General features: G+C 42.5%; 1 protein-coding gene across 1 annotated transcript in view; it reads right to left on the reverse strand.

Annotated features, from left to right (window-relative positions):
- Nucleotides 1-22,241, reverse strand: part of LOC308580407 (vomeronasal type-2 receptor 26-like) — a 70,126-nt gene extending 47,885 nt beyond the window's left edge. The window contains exon 1 of the mRNA XM_081181965.1: nt 21,745-22,241. Coding sequence (XP_081038091.1) covers nt 21,745-21,830 — 86 coding nt within the window. The 5' untranslated portion in view covers nt 21,831-22,241. The remainder of the gene's footprint in view (nt 1-21,744) is intronic.
- Between the last annotated feature and the right edge of the window lie 225 nt (nt 22,242-22,466).

Raw genomic sequence — 22,466 nt, forward strand, 5'->3', positions numbered from 1 at the left:
AGGACTTCCGGTTTGGATCGCCTGCAGCATGGGTGCGCGGAGAAGTTGCTGAACAGCCTTTTCCGAACTGCATAGGGTTCAGAGGGGGCTACGCAAGGGCACTGCGACCCCCGAAACCTCAAGGGGGGCCCCCTTGAGGGAAGCGCAACCGGCAGCGTCAGAGGGACCCGATGCCCCTGTGAGTTTTTTCTACTCTGAGAAAGCTCAGGAGCGACGGACCGAGAGGCGCAAAATGGTAAGCCCTGCGAACCCCGTGCAGTAATGCCTCGAGCCCCAGCTAGAATTGGCGACAAATTTCCGTAACTTTAAGAACGACCGTCCTGGGGCTATCTAACAAATGTCGGAACCGAAAATTTGGAGCATAGAGCCCATGGCGAGTTGGAGATAACTTAATTAAACTAAGGAGCCCGATCTGCTTTTCGGAGCCAAGATGGCGCTGGGACGCTAATCGGGAGAGTGAAACAAAGAAACTTTCACATACCCGCTGTAGAAACGAAGAAGAGAAAGTCCCCGTTGGGAGCTTCACGGGGCAAGAGTATCCAAGATAGATAGTATCAACACGGAAAAAGAGACTTTCGAGACTTTGTATAGATCGCTACAGATAAGTGGGGGAGAGAGACTAAGGCGAATACGGAGAGGAGTGAAAGGAGGCGAAGACGGGAGGAGGAGACGGAGGGGGAAGAAGGGGGAGGAAGTGTTAAATTTGAGAAACGGAGGAGACGAATCTTACCCCCCCCCCAATGTTTCAAATAGCCCTACAGGCTTTTGATAGCGTTGATATACGAAGTAATTTTTGAGCCTCCGTCCCCCTCCATTTTTCTTTCTTTTTTTTCGTTCTCTGTGCTCTCTCCGCACTTTCTTTTGTTTTTTTTCTTTTTTTTTGTTTTTTTTCCGGTTCCCCCGGTTCCCGCCGCCTTTGCAGCTGGGTGGCCACGGGAGGAAAACGCTGTGTGAGACGGAGCACGTACACCAGCTCCTATTGCCATTGGACTGCAACTAAGTAAAACCGTAAAACTCAGTTTGGAAACCCAGCGCGACCCCGATTTTTGGCCAGATTTCGACGGACTTAATTATAGCCTAGGATTTAATACTAAAAAGAAACACAAGAACTATGACTTTCTTTGGCGTTGCCTAATTTGAAGAATACCCACTTCTGGAAGGGGGTGGGAAGCTCGGCACCGTTCCTCATCCCAACTGGAAGCAAGGACTGAAACCTATCCACCCCCTCATTTTTTTTTTTTTTTCTGCCTGCTGAACACTTAAATTCCCATAAAAAGACTTGGGAACTTGAAGGACCTCGAGCGGTGCGCAACCCCTTGCTCATCTTCTCTCCCCCTCTACCTCCTTCTTTCCTTCTTTCCTTTAACGAGTGCCCCCCCTTCCCGCCTTACCTGTGTCCCATTATTGATTTGCAGTTTCGGCGGCCCTCATGGAGATACCAAGCTGGACTTGATTAAAATCACTACCTGAACCAAATTTGAACTGAGGGCGGCTGCTAATAACCAGAACCTTGGATTAGGCCAAACAAGTGGCTGAAACTAGCTTAGAAGAAAGAATTTCAAATCTCCCTCACTGCTTTTGGACTTTTTGCACCCCCTCACTACCCCTTGTCTTTCTTCCCTCCCCGGCCCCCCCTACCCTTTTCCCTCCATTCGCATAGTTCCCCCCCTCTCTCCCCTGGTTTTATACCTAAGGAACTTTAGTGCTTTAACCTGCCAAAGGAGTAAACCAACGGAATCTTCTTCTAGATTGTACGCCCCTTAGGGGTCAGCAGAAAGAAATATAGGATTGACTATCTTTTAGAAGTGGGAAGGAGAGAGGGATTAGATCGGGAGGATGGCGGGAAGAGATGGGAAGAAGTCGGTGGGAACACCTATAGAGAGGAAAATTTCAAGGCAAGAGGAAATAAGGGATCTAGATGCCCTATGGCTAAAAATAAAAGAGGAACTTAGACAGAATGAAACCCATATAGAAAAAAAATTAGGAGAGATGCAGGACTCGTTTGATAAAAAAATAGAGGTAGTGGTAGGGGATCTATCAAGCAAAATTAAAGATCTAGTGGTCCGAACAAAGTCCCTAGAGGACTCAAATAGGAAAATACAGAAAGAAACGAAAGACCAGCGAAGAGATGTAGAAAAAATTAAGGAGAATTTTGAAGAACTAAATAAAAGTCAGGACCAAGTCTTAGACAATTTAGCCATGATGGAAATGAAGCAAAAGCAGCTAAACTTGAAATTTAGAGGAATAGGGGAAGCAAGGGAGGAAGATATAAAAGGAAAAATGATAAAGGAACTGGCGAGGTGGCTTACATTGAAAGAAGAAGAAGTTGCACAAACCATAGAAAACGCCTTTAGAATAAAAATAAGACTGAAACAAAGCAAACAGAAAAGGACCCCAGGAGATTGCTTAGTGATTTTTAGATCGATAGAGATGAGAAACATAATCCTGAGAGAAAGTTATCAGAGGAAATTAATGATTGATGGGAAACCAATCATTATCTTCAAGGAAATACCAATCAGGCTCCTTCGCAAGAGAGAGGGCTACAAACAGATAGTCAATACCTTGAACAAGAACGGTATACAACACAGATGGGAGTTCCCTGAAGGGATCTCTTTTTTTTACAAAGGGAAAAGATTCAAGATAACGGAGGCTCAGGAAGTTAGTAAATTCCTTCGCAGATATGAAAAAGAACTTGGGGGGTTGATGGTGAGATATGGGGAGAGAGGTGGGGAGAGGGAGGGGAGGGGGGGAACGGGGGGAGCGGGGGGAGGGGGTGAAGAGGAGGAGGAGGGGGAGGAGGAGGAGGAGGAGGAGGCGAAGGAGGAGGAGGAAGGGGAGGAACAGAAGGAAACAGAGAATCAAAACACCCGAATTTAATTTAGTTAAAACCCCAAACCGAAACAGACAAATTACTGACTTCTCAACTAGATAAAAGTAATAATGAATCTTAAAATTTTAACATGGAATGTAAATGGATTGAATGAAAAAACAAAAAGGAATAAAATTGCAAATGTGTTGAAAAAGAAAAAATTGGATGTAATCTGTATACAAGAAACGCATGTAGCCAAAAAGCACAAGCATGTATTGGTAAATAAGAACCTGGGAATAGAATTTATAAACTCTGGGAGAGAAAAAAAAAGGGGAGTGGTAACATATGTCGATGAAAAATGGGAACCTAAATTGTCCTACAAAGATGAAGAAGGGAGAATTTTGGGAGTGCAAATAAATTTTCAAGGAGAAAAGATCGACGTGATAAACATCTACGCCCCAAATTCAAACAGGTCTGAATTTTATAAAAAACTGGAACAAGTACTAGTGGAACTAGGGAACAATAAGTTGATATTACTAGGAGACTTCAATGCAGTGCCGACAGTAGAATTGGATAGGCAAACAGAAAAAAGAAAACGAAAACAAGGAAAGCTACCGGAATCATTTCAAGATCTGAAGGAGAACATGGAACTAACGGATGTGTGGAGACATAAGCACCTAACAGAAAAACAATTTACCTTCTTCTCAGAAGTACATAAAAGCTGGGGAAGAATAGACCAAATTTGGACCTCAAGAGATATTACTTTAAGAGCGACAAAATGTGAAATTCAACCGAAAACCCTTTCCGATCATAATTCAATAACTTTGGAACTAAAAGGGAAATCAAACGGAGGTTTTAGATGGAGACTGAACGATTATCTGTTAGATAATGACGAGGTGATCGAAAAAGCCAAAACTACATTAAAAGAGTATTGGGACCTGAATCTTAACAAAGGGGTAAACATAGAAACAGTCTGGGACGCCAGCAAGGCGGTCTTAAGAGGTCTCTTTATCCAGCAAAACAACCACAAGAAAAAAACAAGGCAGCAAAAAACAGATGAAATACTTAAACAGCTGAGGGAGTATGAAAAGAAATTAATAGATCATCCGGAAGACGAGCAAAGTTTACAATCAATAAAAATATTACAAAGACAATATTCAATACTAACGAACCAAGAAGTAGAATGGAAAATCAAGTTAATGAAGCAGAGATACTTCGAATCAGCGAATAAAACAGGAAAATTCCTAGCCTGGCAACTGAGAAAAAGACAGAAGCAGAATGTGATAAATAAAATAATGATGGAAGAAGAATTAATAACCGACCCAAAAAAAATACAAAAAAACTTCCTTAAATTTTATGAGGAATTATATAAAAAAGGAGAAGAAGATCCAGACCAAATAGAAAAATATTTAGAGAACTGCATAGGAAAAACTATCACAGAAGAAGAAAGAAACCAATTAAATAGACCTATAAATATGGAGGAGATTGAAAATGCGATAAAAAAACTGAAATTGGGGAAAGCACCAGGACCGGACGGGTTATCGGCCAAATATTACAAAGTGTTGGGAAGCCAATTAACACAAGTACTCTGTGACACCATGAACAATATTTTAAGAGGAGGGAAAATCCCTGAGACGTGGAGAGAGGCCTTTATAACATTAATTCCAAAACCAGACACGGACAAAACGAATATAAAAAGCTATAGGCCAATATCATTACTGAATAACGATTATAAGATATATGCGGATATTATGGCGAATAGACTGAAAAAATGTTTAATAAGGATAATCCACAAAGACCAAGTGGGCTTCCTCCCAAATAGATACATGAAAGATAACGTGAGGCACGTTATTAACCTAATTGAATATTTGGAGATTAACAATAACATCCCGGCGTCCCTGATCTTCATAGACGCAGAAAAAGCGTTCGACAACGTTTCCTGGCGGTTCTTATTAAAATCAATGGAGAAAGCAGGGATCGAAGGGGAATTCCTAAAAGGAATACAGGCAATATATTCAAACCAACATGCCAAATTGATAATAAACAACAACCTTACGAATAAATTCAGAATAGAGAAAGGAACAAGGCAAGGATGCCCCCTTTCCCCGCTTCTTTTCATTCTGGCCTTGGAAATACTGGCGAATAAAATCAGGTCCAAAACAGAGATAAAAGGGATTAAAATAGGATTTAAAGAGTTTAAATTAAAAGCTTATGCTGACGATCTGATGTTATCCCTAGAAGAGCCGCAGGAAAGTGTGGGTAAAGTATTGGAGATCATGGAGGAGTACGGTAAACTATCGGGCTTCAAGTTGAACAAAACCAAAACAAAAATGTTAACAAAGAACCTGAGAAATGAAGCGGTGGAAAGATTAGAAAGACAATGTGGAATTAAAGTGGCGAGGAAAATAAAATATCTAGGAATTTGGCTTACACCCAGAAATATAAATCTAATTGAAGATAATTACACATCAATATGGAACAAAGTGAAAAAGGATTTAGACGTATGGAACAGGGTGAATCTCTCGTGGCTGGGTAGGATGGAAGCAATAAAAATGAACATACTCCCCAAGATGCTATTCTTATTTCAAAATATACCGGTCATCAGAGGGTCTAAAATATTTAAGGATTGGCAGAAGACACTTTCAAGATTCATATGGCAGGGAAGAAGGCCAAGGATTAGATTCAAACTGTTAACAGATAGTAAGGAAAGAGGAGGATTGGCAATACCTGACCTAAAATTATATTACGAAGCAGCTTGTCTCTGCTGGGTCAAAGACTGGATAACCTTAGAAGATACAGACCTATTAGATCTGGAAGGAGCCGATAATAGATTCAGTTGGCACGCCTACCTCTGGCTAAATAAAGAAAAAGTACACAAAAGGTTTTCGAGCCATATTATAAGAGGACCCCTGTATGAAGTCTGGAATAAAAATAAGAAACTGTTGGAGCAAAGAGTACCCTGGTGGCTGTCCCCTACAGATTTGCTGTCAATCAAAAAAATAAATATGGAAGAACAAAAACTGACATATGAAGACCTACTAGTGAGATCCCAAGACAACTGGAAACTAAGACCATATGAAGAACTAAGGGAGAGGTTGACGGGTTGGATACAGTATCATCAAATTAACGCAATATGGACAGAAGATAAAAAATTAGGAATGAATGAAAAGAAGTCCAAATTCCAGATTGAAGTAGTTGAAAGTAAATCGAAGGTATTATCCAAGATGTATAACATACTACTGGAATGGGAAACTAAAGATGAAAAAATCAAACAAGTTATGGTTAAATGGGCAAAAGACCTGGGTCATGATATAGAATATGAAAAATGGTCAAAATTATGGAGCGAGGGATTAAAATTTACGGCAAGTGCCGCAATCAGGGAAAATTTGGAAAAAATGATTTACAGATGGTACCTTACACCAGAAAAATTGAATAGAATGTACAAGACCGCAGATAAGGCTTGTTGGAAATGTAGGACAAAAGAAGGTAATTTTATACATATGTGGTGGACATGTGAGGAGATTAAAAAATTTTGGGATCAGATATATAATGAGTTAAAAAAAATATTCAGATATACATTTCCCAAAAGCCCAGAGGCCTTCCTATTAGGGATGGTAGGGAAAGAAATTCAAGAAAAAGATAAAATTCTATTCCAATACTCAACAGCAGCGGCCAGAATGCTTATCGCTCAAAACTGGAAAAGCACAAATCTTCCAACGGTGAGGGACTGGCAATTAAAACTGTATGACTTTATTGAATTAGCAAAATTGACACAAAAAATTAGAAATCATAAAGATACAAAGTTAAAAGAAGAATGGAGTAAATTTATGGTTTATTTTGAAGGTAATTTTAAAAACTTACCAAATACAGCAGGTTTGGTGTAAAACTCCCGATGTGAAAATCATAAACAAAAACCAGCGGTAAAAAGATAACTACTGAATGTAAAAACCCGAAATCAGTAGGGAAGGAAGTCGACAACCTTATGTTTTTATGTTGTAGTTTTTTGTCTTTCTTTTATTCCCACTTGCCTGATTTTTTATTCTTCTCTTTTCTTACTTTTTTCATAGCACTTAAGGGCTGTGACTTCTTGTTGAATATTGTGTTGTTGCTGTTTTTTTTCTTTTTTTTTTCTTTCTTATCCGTTTTTCATTTTTTTATCTTTTGTATGTATAAAAGAAAATCAATAAAGATTATTTAAAAAAAAAAAAAAAACAAATCCATTGTTTTAACTGAACCTTCTTCAATTCAATTCAATTTAGGATTTAAACTGCCCTAGTGAAAAAAGAGAAACATTACTACATGACCTAGCCTGCAAGAATAAATGGTTTGCTAAAATTCTGCTTCCATGTGTCCATGCAGTTTAGAACAAGAAAGTAATATTGTACAAAGCTGAACTAAGGGACGAACAGTTTTATTTAGAAATGTTAATACATGTTGAAACTTGCTTGTACTTTTTCATTTCCAGTGGTACTTGTGTGTCAATTTATGCATAAATATTTGCTGGGTCCTCAGAGTCTCCATGATGCCGATAATGTTTGGAGAATCTCCATGTGCTTGAATAAAAAGAGCTTTTGAGGTGAATCTGAGTGTGATTATTGATTTCCACAACAAAACTAAAAATCAGGCCGTGCCAAATCATGTACGTGAACCTCTTCCACTAGAGAGCTCACCATTGTGTGTTTCCCAAAGCTTCACCTTGGCACATGACAGAGTTAGGTAAAGGTAAAGGTACCCCTGCCCGTTTGGGCCAGTCGTGTCCGACTCTAGGGTTGTGCGCCCATCTCACTTAAGAGGCCGGGGGCCAGCGCTGTCCGGAGACACTTCCGGGTCACATGGCCAGCGTGACGAAGCTGCTCTGGCGAGCCGGCACCAGTGCAGCACACGGAAACGGGGTTTACCTTCCCGCTATAAAGCGGTACCTATTTATCTACTTGCACTTAGGGGTGCTTTCGAACTGCTAGGTGGGCAGGAGCTGGGACCGAAAGACGGGAGCTCACCCCGCCGCGGGGATTCGAACCGCCGACCATGCGATCGGCAAGCCCTAGGCGCTGAGGTTTTACCCACAGCGCCACCCGCGTCCCAATGACAGAGTTACTTCCACATAATACACTGAAAACACTCTTATACCAACACTTTTGGCTCCCCCCCCAAAATAATAATAATGAGAACTATAGTTTTTTAAAGATCCTGAAAGTTGTTAGGCGACCCCTCAGATATATTTGATCTGGTGATGCTGTTCTTCAATGCCAGTCCAGTCCAAAGTAAGACCATAGACATCCACACCGTAATCCTAGGTGCAGGGGCTGACCTGGGCTGTATCGCTGAAACTTGGATGTGTTAGCTAGGTGGACAGGACCATATTCAGATCAACTGGATAGTCAGCACAGGCCTGCCAATGGGGTCAAAGGGCTGTGTGTTGTTGCTATTGTCCATAAAAGCATCACCTGCTTTAACAAAAAAACACCTTGGGGTGGGTTAAGAGCGTTTGTTGGGGTTAGAATCATAGAATCATAGAATCATAGAGTTGGAAGAGACCACAAGGGCCATCGAGTCCAACCCCCTGCCAAGCAGGAAACACCATCAGAGCACTCCTGACATATGGTTGTCAAGCCTCTGCTTAAAGACCTCCAAAGTAGGAGACTCCACCACACTCCTTGGCAGCAAATTCCACCGTCGAACAGCTCTTACTGTCAGGAAGTTCTTCCTAATGTTTAGGTGGAATCTTCTTTCTTGTAGTTTGGATCCATTGCTCCGTGTCCGCTTCTCTGGAGCAGCAGAAAACAACCTTTCTCCCTCCTCTATGTGACATCCTTTTATATATTTGAACATGGCTATCATATCACCCCTTAACCTTCTCTTCTCCAGGCTAAACATGCCCAGCTTCCTTAGCCGTTCCTCATGGTTGATGAACAGACAGGGAATGCTGGTGGTCTATCAACTCTATAGTATATAACCGCTCTGCTGAGAGAACTTCACTGCTTGCTCTTTTGTGAGTGGTCTGATATTCAATGTGTCACCAAAGCCCTTAAGAGCTTTTGGCTGTTTTATGTGAGGTATTGCCTTACCCAATCTTTAGTCTCTCATCTGCTTCAAACTGCGCAACTGGCATTGTCACAAGGGCTAAATCATACTCATTCTGCCCTTGTAAGTTGTTGATCCTTAAGTGTGGCAACACATTCACTTTGGAACTCCTTGCCATTTGACTCTTTAGCTGAATTCTTTTCAGCACCTGACAAAACCATTTTGGTTTAATGAAGGGATTTTTAGAAATTTGCATGTTCTTTAATCTACATCAAGCATAACTGCTTATTTGAACTATGCTTCGAATCTTCAAAATATATGTTAGCAGCTTTGTCTTTTATTGAGTTTTAATTTTTTAGTTGGTTTTTGTAAGCAACTCAGAGGGTCTATCTATAATGAAGTGCTGTATTAATTTTGTTTAAAATTAAAGCAAAGATTTAGACAAATTCATGGAAGCGGGTATGACTGTCGTCAGCTACTAGTCCTTATGGATATGTTATCCCTCCACTGTTGGAGGTAGGTTGCTTCTGGAGAAATCACAAGTATAGAAAGGGCCACTGCCCTCACCTCCTTCTTGCGAGCTTCCCATTGAGGCAGCTGGCTGCCCATTATGGAAACAGAATGCTGAACTCTTATGATAGAATACCTGCAACTAGCAAAACTGGCTGGAAAAATTAGAGGAGTGTCAAACCAGAAGGTATATAGGGAATGGAAAACATTAAAAGAACATCTAAAATCGTACTGTACGAACAATAAGATACTTGCAGAAGTAGAGTGATACTGGTAAGAAAGAAATACATAAAATATTATATTGGATTATATATATATATATGTATATACACAAAACAAAATAATATGAATCTGTGCAAAGAATACAGATAATATAAGTAGTATAATGAGAATTATTGGAAGTTATATATTTTAATCTGTCATGTAAGTGTAATATATATTGTATTTGTTTATGTCTGTTTCTTTATCCTTTCTTACTTTATTGTTTTTATTCATTTGTAGTGTTTTTTGTTATGTATGTTATGTAATTCATGTATATTTGTTTATGTGTAAATTAATAAAGTTGTTTTTTTTTAAAAAAACCTTTCTCCCTCCATGAACCATGTCAGTACCATATGTACGCGAATCTAATATGCCATCAGGCATATGTTGATGGATGGCCATCCTGACTATCTGTTGATGGATGGCCATCCTGACTCGGCCCCAGACACACTGACCAGATGTTTGGAAGCTGTGGCTGGATGGTTACGTGGGAGCCGGTTGAAGCTAAATCCTTCGAAGACAGAGGTCCTGTGGCTGGGACGGGGCGATATGGGATTGGGGGGGCAACTCCCATCTCTTGCGGGGGTGCAATTAGTGCCAGCACCGTCCGTTAAGAGTTTGGGTGTAATCTTCGACACCTCCCTTTCCATGGAGGCGCAGATTGCAGCTATAACAAAGGCGGCATTTTTCCATCTCCGCCAAGCTAAGCAGTTGGCTCCTTACCTCTCTCGCCCTGACCTAGCCACTGTGATCCACGCGACGGTCACCTCCAGACTGGATTATTGTAACTCGCTCTACGTGGGGCTGCCCTTGAGACTGACCCAGAAACTCCAGCGGGTGCAGAATGCTGCAGCGAGACTCCTTACAGGGTCCTCGCTGCGAGATCACATTCACCCGGTGCTATACCAGCTGCACTGGCTCCCGGTGGAGTACAGGATCAGGTTTAAGGTGCTGGTTTTAACCTTTAAAGCCCTATACGGCCTAGGACCCTCGTACCTACGGGACCGCCTCTCCTGGTATGCCCCACAGAGAAACCTACGGTCTTCAAATAAAAACATCCTGAAGGTCCCAGGCCTCAGAGAGGTTAGGCTGGCCTCAACTAGAGCCAGGGCTTTTTCGGCTGTGGCTCCGATCTGGTGGAACGCTCTGTCACAAGAGACCAGGGCCTTGCGGGACTTGACATCTTTCCGCAGGGCCTGCAAGACAGAGCTGTTCCACCAGGCCTTTGGCTAGGGCACAGCCTGACTCCCTCCCTCGGCAATCTTCGCAGAGCTCTGGCCCAATGGTTGCCAGTGGCTTGAATTAATTAATTTTTATAATGAATGATTTTAGAATGTTGTTTATGTTGTACTTTTGTACTGTTTTATTGTTGTTGGCCGCCCTGAGCCCGGCTTCGGCTGGGGAGGGCGGGATATAAATAAAATTTATTATTATTTATTATTATTTAAACCACAGAGCCTAAGACTTGCTGATCAGAAGGTCGGCGGTTCAAATCCCCGCAACAGGGTGAGCGCCCGTTGCTCTGCCCCTGCTCCTGCCAATCTAGCAGTTCGAAAGCACGTCAAAGTGCAAGTAGATAAATAGGTACCTCTCCGGCAGGAAGGTAAATGGCGTTTCCGTGTGCTGCTCTGGTTTGCCAGAAGCGGCTTAGTCATGCTGGCCACATGACCCGGAAGCTGTACGCTGGCTCCCTCGGCCAATAAAGCGAGATGAGCGCCGCAACCCCAGAGTCGGCCACAACTGGACCTAATGGTCAGGGGTCCCTTTACCTTAATATGCACCTCAATTTTCAAAACCCTGAAACAAAAAAAGTATTGTTGGCAAATGTAGATGTGCCATCAAATCTAATGTGCACCCTAATTTCACGACGTAATTTCCCCCAAAAATGTGTGCATTATATTTGAGTAAATACAGAATTTTGAGTAAACATATTTTTCTTCTGCTCCCATAAAGTTCTGGATGAGATTTTTCTTCTTTTTACAGTTATCAGAACCACCGTCCCCAGAGTCCACCCTTCAAATATTGCCTTTGGTAACAATTACGTACACATCACAATCAAGGGCAGCAGGAGGTAATTTACTCCACTGTGCCTGAAAAGTTTCATGCATAAAATATCTCGTGTGCTACAGAGTCCTCGGGGCCAAGATATGGAGCAGGTGAAGGAGAAAGATGGGTCTCTGTGAAGCTTAATCGGAAAATAGGAATCTGTGTTCTAAGATCTGAGAGCCAGTGTGGTGTAGTGGTTAAGAGCGGCAGTCTCGTAATCTGGTGAACCGGGTTCGAGTCTCCGCTCCTCCACATGCAGCTGCTGGGTGACCTTGGGCCAGTCACACTTCTTTGAAGTCTCTCAGCCCCACTCACCTCACAGAGGGTTTGTTGTGGGGGAGGAAGGGAAAGGAGAATGTTAGCCGCTTTGAGACTCCTTAAAGGGAGTGAAAGGCGGGATATCAAATCCAAACTCTTCTTCAAACTCTTCTTCTAAGTTGTGGAGTCTCCTTTCCTGGAGGTTTTTAAGCAGCGTTTGGATGGCCATCCGTCATGGATGCTTTAGTTGAGATTCCTGCATTGCAGGGGGTTGGACTAGATGACTCTACAGTTCTATGGTTCTGTTCCTACCCTACCTAGAGAAGTTAGCAGGGATTGAAACTGACACATTCTGAGTGCAAAATAGATGCTCTACCTCTGAGCTATGGTCCGTTCCCTTTGGCCCTGAAGCCAGAGCTGCATTTGTCACGTCACTGCAACCTCTGTCGTTCAAGTGTTTGGGGTTTCTTCTGATCAACTGGCTATGGATTTGGGAGGACCAGTCAGGAGGGAAGTGTAGCAGAGAGACCAAGAATGATAATGCTGCTCCTGCTGCTGCCTCTTGCAACCTCTGGGATGCAGCAGAAGGCAAAATGCCCGCTGAATCTCATCCGGGATAAAAATCTTGCTGTGACTTATTACCGGCCAGGAGACCACCTCATTGCCGGAGTCGTATCTTCAGGATTAATTGGAGGTCAATATCCCTTCTCCTTTTCCAGCACCCCCTTAAGCAGGCTTGAGTCGTAAGTAATGATGTACTGATTTATTTCTGCTTCCTACCTACTCTCCAATTCTCCTGTTATACCAGGGTCATTTCTGGTACCCCCCTGACAGATCACTATCCCATTTTTGTTGGCTTGTTTCCCTTTAATTCTGAGCACCATGACCACTGAGCAGTTCAAATATTTGGAAAATCTGGGTAGGAGTATAATTTTAAACAAAAGCAACAAGTGCCCTCCTTGCTTTCTGACCTCTGATATGAAATTTTTGGAAGCTAGGGTGGGACTTTCTTGGGTTCTAAACATCAATGGAACGTTGCTTCTTAGATTTCTATAAGTCTTTTCATTTGGTGAAAAGCAGTGTTTCAGCGTGTTTTACAATGTTATTTAAGTAATAAATTCATTGACAGTACCCAAAACGTAACTTTTTCAAATGATGATGATGATGATAATGTAGCAAATACTGTGGGGCATGTTTGAATTGTGGTTTTTCCATAGTGAGTAAAGTGAAATTAATTTTCTCAGTGTGCATCATGGACCCTTGGGGAAGGTTGCATGCTCGGTCCATGTTCCTTGGCATGAAAAATGGAGAGTTTCCCCACTTTCAATCTAAAACAATCTCCTGGAAGTTTATTCACAGAATTAGAGTCCCAGGATTGATTCACTGCCCTTGTTGGGAGATAGAGGAGAGGCTGCTTCTTTCATGGAAAAAAGCAAATGATAAGGCAACTCTCCTTCCACAATGAAAGGCAGGCTCCTCCTTTACAACTGGGTGCAACGGCAGTTGGAGAGAATTGCATGACTCCTTTCCCCCCAGGCACAATGTAATCTACCCAACTGTATAGTCTACTATGCTTAGGCAGGTGCAAAGCAGCCTGTGGGTTCAATTTGACTTCATGGACTTTTTCTCAGGTGCTCAGCATAGCACAGCATCCCTAAAACTCCCTGGATATTGTGAGGCTATGCTCTTCCCAGAGCCCCACTACAGACATGTAAAACATTATTTGGTGACCAGTTTTTGTGAGATAAATAATGCCTGGAGTGGTCCTTTGATAAACTGACAGCTATCAACCACTGGTTCTGGTGGAGCAGCCAAGGAGGTCTATGGAAAAGGGCTGATTAAGGTTCTGGAAACCTTGAGATTAGGAGTCTCATGCTGTGCCATATGAGCAGTCCCAGAGCAATGTGACTTTCATTTTCACTGAATTGAGGGTGACAATGTGACACACTTTTTTGCAGTTGGGTGACTGGGAGAGATTGGTACATTCTTTCCTTCCCACTTGCCGTTCAGGAGATAAATCATAACCCCCAGCTCTTAACCAACATCACCCTTGGCTACAGCATCTATGATACCTTTTTTGACGGAAGAACAACTTCTGATGGCTTGACCAATCTCCTTGCGGGTGGGGAAATCAACATTCCAAACTATAGCTGTGGAAGATGGAAAAATCTGCTGGCTATACTTGAAGGGGGGAAATCCGACATCTCCATGCACATTGCAAACATGCTGGGCATCTACAAAATCCCACAGGTAAGAAGTAGGTTCAAGTCAAACACACCCAACAACATGTTATGCTTAGGATAATGTAACTGATTTTACTGCTCACGTTGCTTTGTACATCACATCATTGTACAAACACTGCTTTTCATGAAGTGAAAGCGTAGTTAAATGATGGACCTCGCTCCCACAGGAAGCAGTGGTGGCCACCAACTTGGATCGCTTTAAAAAAAGGATCAAAGAAATTCATGGAGGAAAAGCCCTGATGGCTGTGCTCTGCCTCTACACTTAGAGGCAGGGATTCTTCTTAATACCAGTTTCTGGAAACCACATGAGGAGAGAATGCTTTTGTGCTCAAATCATGCTTGTGGGTTTTTTGGAGGATATTACTTTCAAGGATCCATTTCAGTCTGAGTTCAGGTGCAGTGCTAGGATTGAATCAGCCCTGGTCACCCTGATGGATCACGTGTGTGAAGAGTTGGCTCACTTGCTGGATCATCACCTTGTCGTGGTGAGTGGGCTTGCACATTCCCATGACCCTTGTGAGCGAAGCCATCAAGAGTTTCATACTCCCACTAGGGTCACCTAAGGTGGTAAGGACCGTGGGGAGGAGCTAGACAAAGAATGATCCAAGAAGTCCTTAATGGCAGAGCAGGTGGATGAAATAGCGGAAGAACATTGCCTCAGGAGAGTGAGGAAAATTCTCAGGGATGATTCACACCCTGGCCGGCATTTCTTGATCTCCTGCCCTCAGGCAGAAGATATAGAAGCATGATTAGTCGCACCAACAGGGTAAAGAACAGCTTCTATCCGTGGGTTGTTAGGCTGCTGAATGAAAAGATAACAACAGGGCAACTGACTTTCGGGTTTGGTAGGTGTGCATCAGCAAACGAGGACTATTAAGACTAAGAGAGCTGACTGGGGGATGCTCGTGTAATCTCACTGTATATAAGTTGTACGTGACAATAAAGTATTTCAATTTCAAGATAACAAGTGGTATGTTACAACGGCTGTGAAGGTGGATGAAGGCTGCAGCAGATAAGAATCTACCGTTCATTGTGACACTAATGTATAGTATGAACATGGTGATCATTGCATTGGAATCCTCAAGTCTTGATTATTGCAATGCAATTTATTTGGACCTAGTCTAGAAGCTCCATTGTGGCTACACCATTGATGGGGACAGACTATTATTAGTAGTGTTAGTATTAATTTTTGTATTGCATCTTTGTAAAATGTTCAGAGGCTATTGCAGTTAAGCAGTATAGAAAATGTTTAAATAAAAAAGTTATATTATTCTATTATTTCTAAAATCCTTGAAGTTACTGCTAATTAAATTGATCATCATCTTTCACATAGGAGTACCCAAAGGTTCTCCTGAAGGACAAAAGCTCAGTCTCTTTTCCTTTCCTTAACAGCTCAGTTATGGCTTTGTTCTTCCCGACAAAGCCAAATTTCCTTTTGTTTACCAAATGGCCCCAAATGAAGAAACTCAGTACGTGGGGATAGTCCAACTCCTCCTGCTTTTCAGGTGGACATGGATTGGACTCTTTGCTCCAGACAATGATAATGGAGAAATGTTCCTGAGCACCTTGGCACCTCTGATGACCAGCAACGAGATTTGTATTGCCTTCTCAAAAAAAGTACAACTCCAAACTTGGCTGTGGATGCCCCATGAAGCACCTGCCATGTGGAGACAAGTCAATGTCTTTGTTTACTATGCAGACTTTCAAGATGGACTTTATATAATCATAGAGGTAGAATCCTTCCTTGAAAGGATACAAACTGGGGGGAAAGTCTGGATAACCACAGCTATTCCAAACACAATATTCTTATATGAGACTGAAGCCTTCCGGTATGCCCATGGTTCTTTGTCCTTTGTAATGAAGACCAAAAAAAGGACAAAATATGACTACTATGAGCCAGTGTATTCTACTGCTTGGGGGAAAGGATTCGATTGTTCATATTCAAAGCATGTGTTGTCTGTGAGGGATTGGAAAAGATGCAGGGAGAACGAGAATCTAGGGGTGTTGCCCCAGGAGGAGATTGAAAGAATCCAGTCCCAAGACAGCTACATCAATTACTATAGTGTCCAAGTCGTGGCTCAGGCCTTAAACAAAGCGTATTTGTCCACATCAAAGGGGATTCCAGTGGTGGGTGGAGGAGACAGGTTGGAACTTCTAAGGCTACAACCATGGCAGGTATGTCCATTCCCTTTTGCAAACCCAGCCCTAGAATCACCATGATATGAGTCTAAGAAGTTGCATTATACCAAGTCATGATCCATCTAGTTCAGTCCTGTCTACAATGACTAGCTGCAGAAACATAGGAAGCTGCCTTACTCTAAGTCAGAACTCTACTCTACTCTTACTCTAAGTGGCTCTCTCTCTTGCTTAGTATTGTATCTTGTTGATTGATGGGCAGTGGTCCTCCACTTTTTCTGGATGGTTATCTTTCCCAGCGGTACCTGGAAATGAAATTGGGGGTTGAACCTGGGACCTTTGACATATAAGGCAGATTCTCTAGCAACTGAGCTATGCCCCTTTCCCCAGTATCATGTATTCAGAGATGTATAATCCACTCTTCATCACATCAGCAGGATCTGAGAGAGATTTTGAGGAATACAGTGGTACCTTGGCTCCCGAACGGCTTAGTTGCCGAACAAATTGGCTCGGGAACGCTGCAAACCCAGAAGTGTGTGTTCCGGTTTGTGAACGTTTTTCGGAAGCTAAATGTCTGACACAGCTTCCACTTGAATGCAGGAAGCTCCTGCAGCCAATCAGTAGCCGCGCCTTGGTTTCTGAACTGTTTCAGGAGTTGAACGGACTTCCAGAACGGATTAAGTTTGAGAACCAAGGTACCACTGGTACCCCTGATAGGAGCAGAAAATATGAATGAGTGTTAAAATAATCCAATAGCATTGTTTTCAAGTACTGGCAGAAATCCATCAGAGTTTCTGCCATCTAGGGCAAAGGAATACCAGAGTCACAGGAGCAGCACAACAGAAACGGTCCCCAAATCAGTGCAGCTTTGAAAGGGCAAAACGTGTCGAATCTGCATATATAGTAAGAATATAGGGGCAGATTATTTTTTTTCAGGCTTTAATTAGAAGACCAGCAATAGACCTGACTCCAAAAAACATGAATGAATTACTTTATGGATGCAAACACTACTATTCTAGTATCTCTCTCTCTCTCTCTCTCTCTCTCTCTCTCTCTCTCTCTCTCTCTCTCTCTATCTCTATCTCTATCTCTGTCTCTATCATCTCTGTCTCTATCTCTATCTCTATCTCTATCTCTATCTCTATCTCTATCTCTATCTCTATCTCTATCTCTATCTCTGTCTCTATCATCTCTATCTCTATCTCTATCTCTATCTCTATCTCTATCTCTATCTCTATCTCTATCTCTATCTCTGTCTCTATCATCTCTATCTCTATCTCTATCTCTATCTATCTCTATCTCTATCTCTATCTCTATCTCTATCTCTATCTCTATCTCTATCTCTATCTCTATCTCTATATATCTGTATCTGTATCTATCCCCTTGCAAGCTTGCAGTTTGAACTGCACAACTCCAAAACTAAGACAAATGGAAGAAATCTCCAATCAGTGCTTTCCCCCTCTAACCTGCCTTATAATCTCTGACTTGCAGGGTGACCAGCGCCACCGGATAGGCCTCTTTATACAGATTCCTTTAATAAATCCATCTTGATTAATCTTTACATTTATTCCAAAACTCTTACTTAACATTTCCTGATATATGTAATAATGATGATTTTGGTCTCCCCTAAATGTTGAAGCAGAATGAGGGGACCTAAAAATAAATCACAGTCTCTATGAGTCCAGATCACAGTTTCCTCTGTCGTCGTAGCTTCAGCCATTCTTGAAAGAAGTGCATCTCTATTCTAATACTTCACCTGATGGACAGTACTTGGATGAAAATGGGGCACTGGCCGTTGACTTCGATATTGTGAATTGGGTGCTCTTTCCTAACAACTCTCGTGGTAAAGTGAAAATTGGGAAAATAGAGAGACAGACAGCTTCAGATCAAAAGATCATCATTAACAAGGAAGCAATTGTATGGCCCAGGCTGTTTGAGAAGGTGGCATAAATTATATTTGTCATTTTACTATGCGCTAATTGTTAGAATTCCTGCTCCATGATTGCCGTCATGGGATTTTTGTCTATCACATTACGGTGTATGTTTTGACTCCACAGAGTGGGAAGTGACAGAGACAGGATGTTTGTGTTATTGTGTTCCGTGAATTGGGACTATTGTCCTTTGCTCTTTTCCTCTTTGCTGTCTGATGCTAGAGAGAGAGGGAGCCATGTTGCAGTGCTCTGTGTGTGTTTATATATAAATAAAGTAGATTAGCAAAAATGCTGAGTTGCCGGGGTCTGTTACGCAAGCTGTGAAGACTCTGCAGATCGCTGTGATGTTCGGGCTGAAGAAAGCTTTTGAAGCTCTCGAACGATCGACCAGGAGGGAGAGAACTTGCCAGTCAGGCATGTGTCTCTGCCAGGGTCCTACTCAAGTGTAGGACGAGCTCCTGACACTAATAGCATGTTCAATTGGCGGCAGGGGGGGGGAGGTTATTGGGTTGTTTTAATTTTGATTATGCTTATGTATTTTTGTGTTTTTATACTGTTATTTTATCCTGTGCACTGCCCTGAGACCTGCAGGTATAAGGCGGTATACAAATTCAATAAATCATAATACAGTGGTGCCTCGCAAGACGAAAAGAATCCGTTCTGTGATTCTCTTCGTCTAGCGGTTTTTTTGTCTTGCGAAGCAAGCCCATTGACGGATTAGCGGATTAGCGCTTTTAGCGACTTTTAGCGGCTTATCTGCTGATCGGATCAGCTGATAAGAGGCTTAGCGGCTTAGAAAAAGGGGGGGAAAGGGGGGGGGAAACCAGCAGGAACTCGCAAGACATTGTCGTCTTGTGAAGCAAGCCCATAGGAAATTCGTTTTGCGAAACACCTCCAAAACGGAAAACTCTTTCGTCTAGCGAGTTTTCCGTCTTGCGAGCCATTCGTCTTGCGGGGCACCACTGTAACAATAATGCATAATACATACAGTATGAGGCTTTGAGTGTATGCTTATGAACACTTCCCTGGAACTAAGTACCACTGAGCTTAATGGAGTCCAATCTTGAGTAAGACTGTATACAATGTCACAGGGAACAGGAGACTTTCCAAAGCAGAGTAGAAGAGCTTGCCCGAACTTGGTGCTCTCTCAAATGAAGTGGGGAAGGGAGTGTTTAAGAGCGCCTCTCACACTCGCTTCATTGCCCAACAGCAACACAACAGCCCTGCAGTGAGGCCAGTGGGTCTTACCCTCCGGTAGTTACTGCTACAACCTTTTTTCTTACTCTTGCAGCCGTAGATGCAAGGGAACCTGGGATGCACCATAGCAGTTATTTTTTTTAAAAGGTTCCAAGCCAGTGCCCCCAGCACTCAACCTGCATGACAAGTATCTTATGGAAACACTCTAATCAAATGTTGTAAACAACCTTATGTGAGAGTTTAGTTTTTGGCATGACCAATGCCACTACCGTGTTCAAGAATATAAGGCTGAACAGGTTTCTAAGTATTTTCAGGTCTGATATTGTTATAATAAATATGTAAATTATGTTGTCTTTAATATAAAGATACATAACAGCCCAACCATAATGTGATGCAAGGCTTACTGAGTTCAACCTATACCTTTGTGGTTTACTGTCAAAGAAGCCCACACTCTCTCTGAGTATCTCCCAGACCTCAGAAGAGCATGCCGGTCACTTTCAACTCCATTCCTAAACTACCAGTAGCCTGAATGCCAAGCCTCTAGGCACAAAGGGATTTAAAAATTCAGAGGCTGGCAAACATACAGTTATGAGTTTGCAGGAGGCCAGATTCCCCTAAATTTCCCTAAAGTTTATTAGATGCAAGTTGTTTATTTTAAAGTTATTGTGACCTTTGTGCATTGGATCACACTGTTATTATGTGTGTGATCTTTGCTTTCTATTTTGTTGTTGTTTTCAGCTGGCATATAGAAAGGCGGTATACAAATTAAAAGTGAAATGAAATTAATCTTGTTTACCTTGATTGCGTGTATGCATAGAAAAGTGACAGAGCAGTGCCGAGGGAAAGAATCAGATAAACCAAAAAGTTTGTCTGCCATGTTGCTTTGAAGAAAAGAAAGTAATCTCTCCAAAATAGGGCCTGAGGTCAGTTGGGGCCATTGGAAGCAAAGATGCCTTTTTACAGGATCCTTCCAAAATACTTTGATCTGTTTCCAAAGGTACAAATGCTCCTAACACTTTCTCTTCATATCTAGACCATGCCTCGTGCAAGATGCACACAGAGCTGTCACCCAGGAAATGCCAGGAAGATTCAAGAAGGGAGGCCTCCATGCTGCTATGATTGTGCTCCCTGCTTAGAAGGGACAATCTCCACTCAGGAAGGTAGGACAGGATATCACCCATCAGCTGATTGGCAGATTACAGCCTGCCTTGCTTAAACTCCACAGGCATCTTAAACTGCCTTGCTTAAACTCCCTTACCCACCAGACAATTGACAAAAACGACATCACCAAAGGTGGAGACCAACTGGGCCAAGTTTGATCCAACAGCTAGAAGTTCCCATCCCTGGTCTAGTCTTAACAGAAGCAGCTTTTAAACATCTCATGGAGAAAGTTTCTTTAGTCATGCTCCACAAGATCTTTTCTTGGTGATAAGGTCAAGGACTGGGACATTTGCTTTATTCCTTGCCAATAAAACAGTGTTTTTCATACTCTCTCCCACATGTCCACCATTCCCCCTCAATTGTAACAGCACCCAGACCATTGTAGGTGACTGATGTCAGGATACTGAAGTCTCTTTTCCTCTATGCAGATGCTGATGAATGCACCAGATGTCCAAAAGATCAACATCTAAACAAGGAGCAGAATCAATGTGTCCCCAAAACAATAACCTTCCTGTCCTATGAAGAATGTTTGGGAATCCTCCTGACATCCCTTACCCTCTTCCTAGCCTTAACCACAGGCGTTGTGTTTGGAATTTTCATTAAATACAAGGAAACTCCCATAGTCAAAGCCAACAACAGGGACCTCTCCTACATCCTCCTCATTTCCCTCTTGCTCTCCTTTTTGTCCTCCTTCCTCTTCATTGGCTGGCCAAGGAAAGCAACCTGCTTTTTCCGACAAATTGCATTCAGCATCATCTTCTCAATTGCTGTCTCTTCAGTCTTAGCAAAAACCATCACAGTGGTTCTGGCCTTCCTGGCCACTAAGCCAGGGAACAGGGTGAGGAGATGGCTGGGGAAGGGTCTGGCAAACTCCATTGTCATTTCCTGCTCCAGTGTCCAGGTTCTCATTTGTACCATCTGGTTGGGCATCTCTCCCCCATTCCCAGAATCTGACTTGCTCTCCCAGCCTAGAGAGATTATCCTGCAATGCAATGAAGGGTCTGTTGCCATGTATTATGGTGCCCTTGGCTACATGGGCTTCTTGTCTGCCACCTGCTTCACGGTGGCTTTCCTGGCCAGGAAGCTTCCTGGGGCCTTCAATGAAGCCAAGCTGATCACCTTCAGCATGCTGGTCTTCTGCAGTGTTTGGGTGTCCTTTGTGCCTACCTACCTGAGCACAAAGGGGAAATACATGGTAGCCGTGCAGGTCTTCTCTATTCTGGCTTCCAGTGCTGGGCTTCTGGGCTGCATCTTCATTCCCAAGTGCTATATTATTATACTGAGGCCTGATCTGAATATGAAGGAGCACCTGACCACAAAAAATAAGCATGGCATTTGAATCTTAATGCTAGAATGTCTCACCAGTATCTGGACTGGAACCACAGCCTACTTACTAATAACTGGGTTTATTATTTTTCAGAAGGATCCAGTAGGCATGTTTGTGTCTCAAGCACCTCCCTCAGACTGCAGTGTGCATCCCAACAGGTATTAGGTGATGAACAGATCCAGCAGCGTTCCTGTCAGGGATCCTGCTTCCCTTAGCCTCACTTGTTTCTACACACAAGTATACATGCCTATATTTCTGTAATTAATTCACTGCCACCAATTGCCCCAGAATAGTTCAAAATCTCCTAGTAGTGTTTTTTATTAGGCCTGGTCATGAGATGGGCTCCACCACCAGCCCTTCCTTCAAGTTTGTGTCCCATTCTTTGGGGAGCACATCACCTCCAAGACTAAGATGAGTAATTATTTTACTTAATTCTGCTGGAAGCAGGGAGACCACGTTTCTTGCTAGATCAAATGTAAGCATGAAACAACCACCTGAATCAACATTCTCTGCAATTTAATCTTTATTGATTTAAAATATTGAATCCATACACCACAAAAACAACC

Source organism: Podarcis bocagei (genome assembly GCF_964188305.1).
Source record: "Podarcis bocagei genome assembly, chromosome: 2".
Lineage (NCBI taxonomy): Eukaryota > Metazoa > Chordata > Lepidosauria > Squamata > Lacertidae > Podarcis > Podarcis bocagei.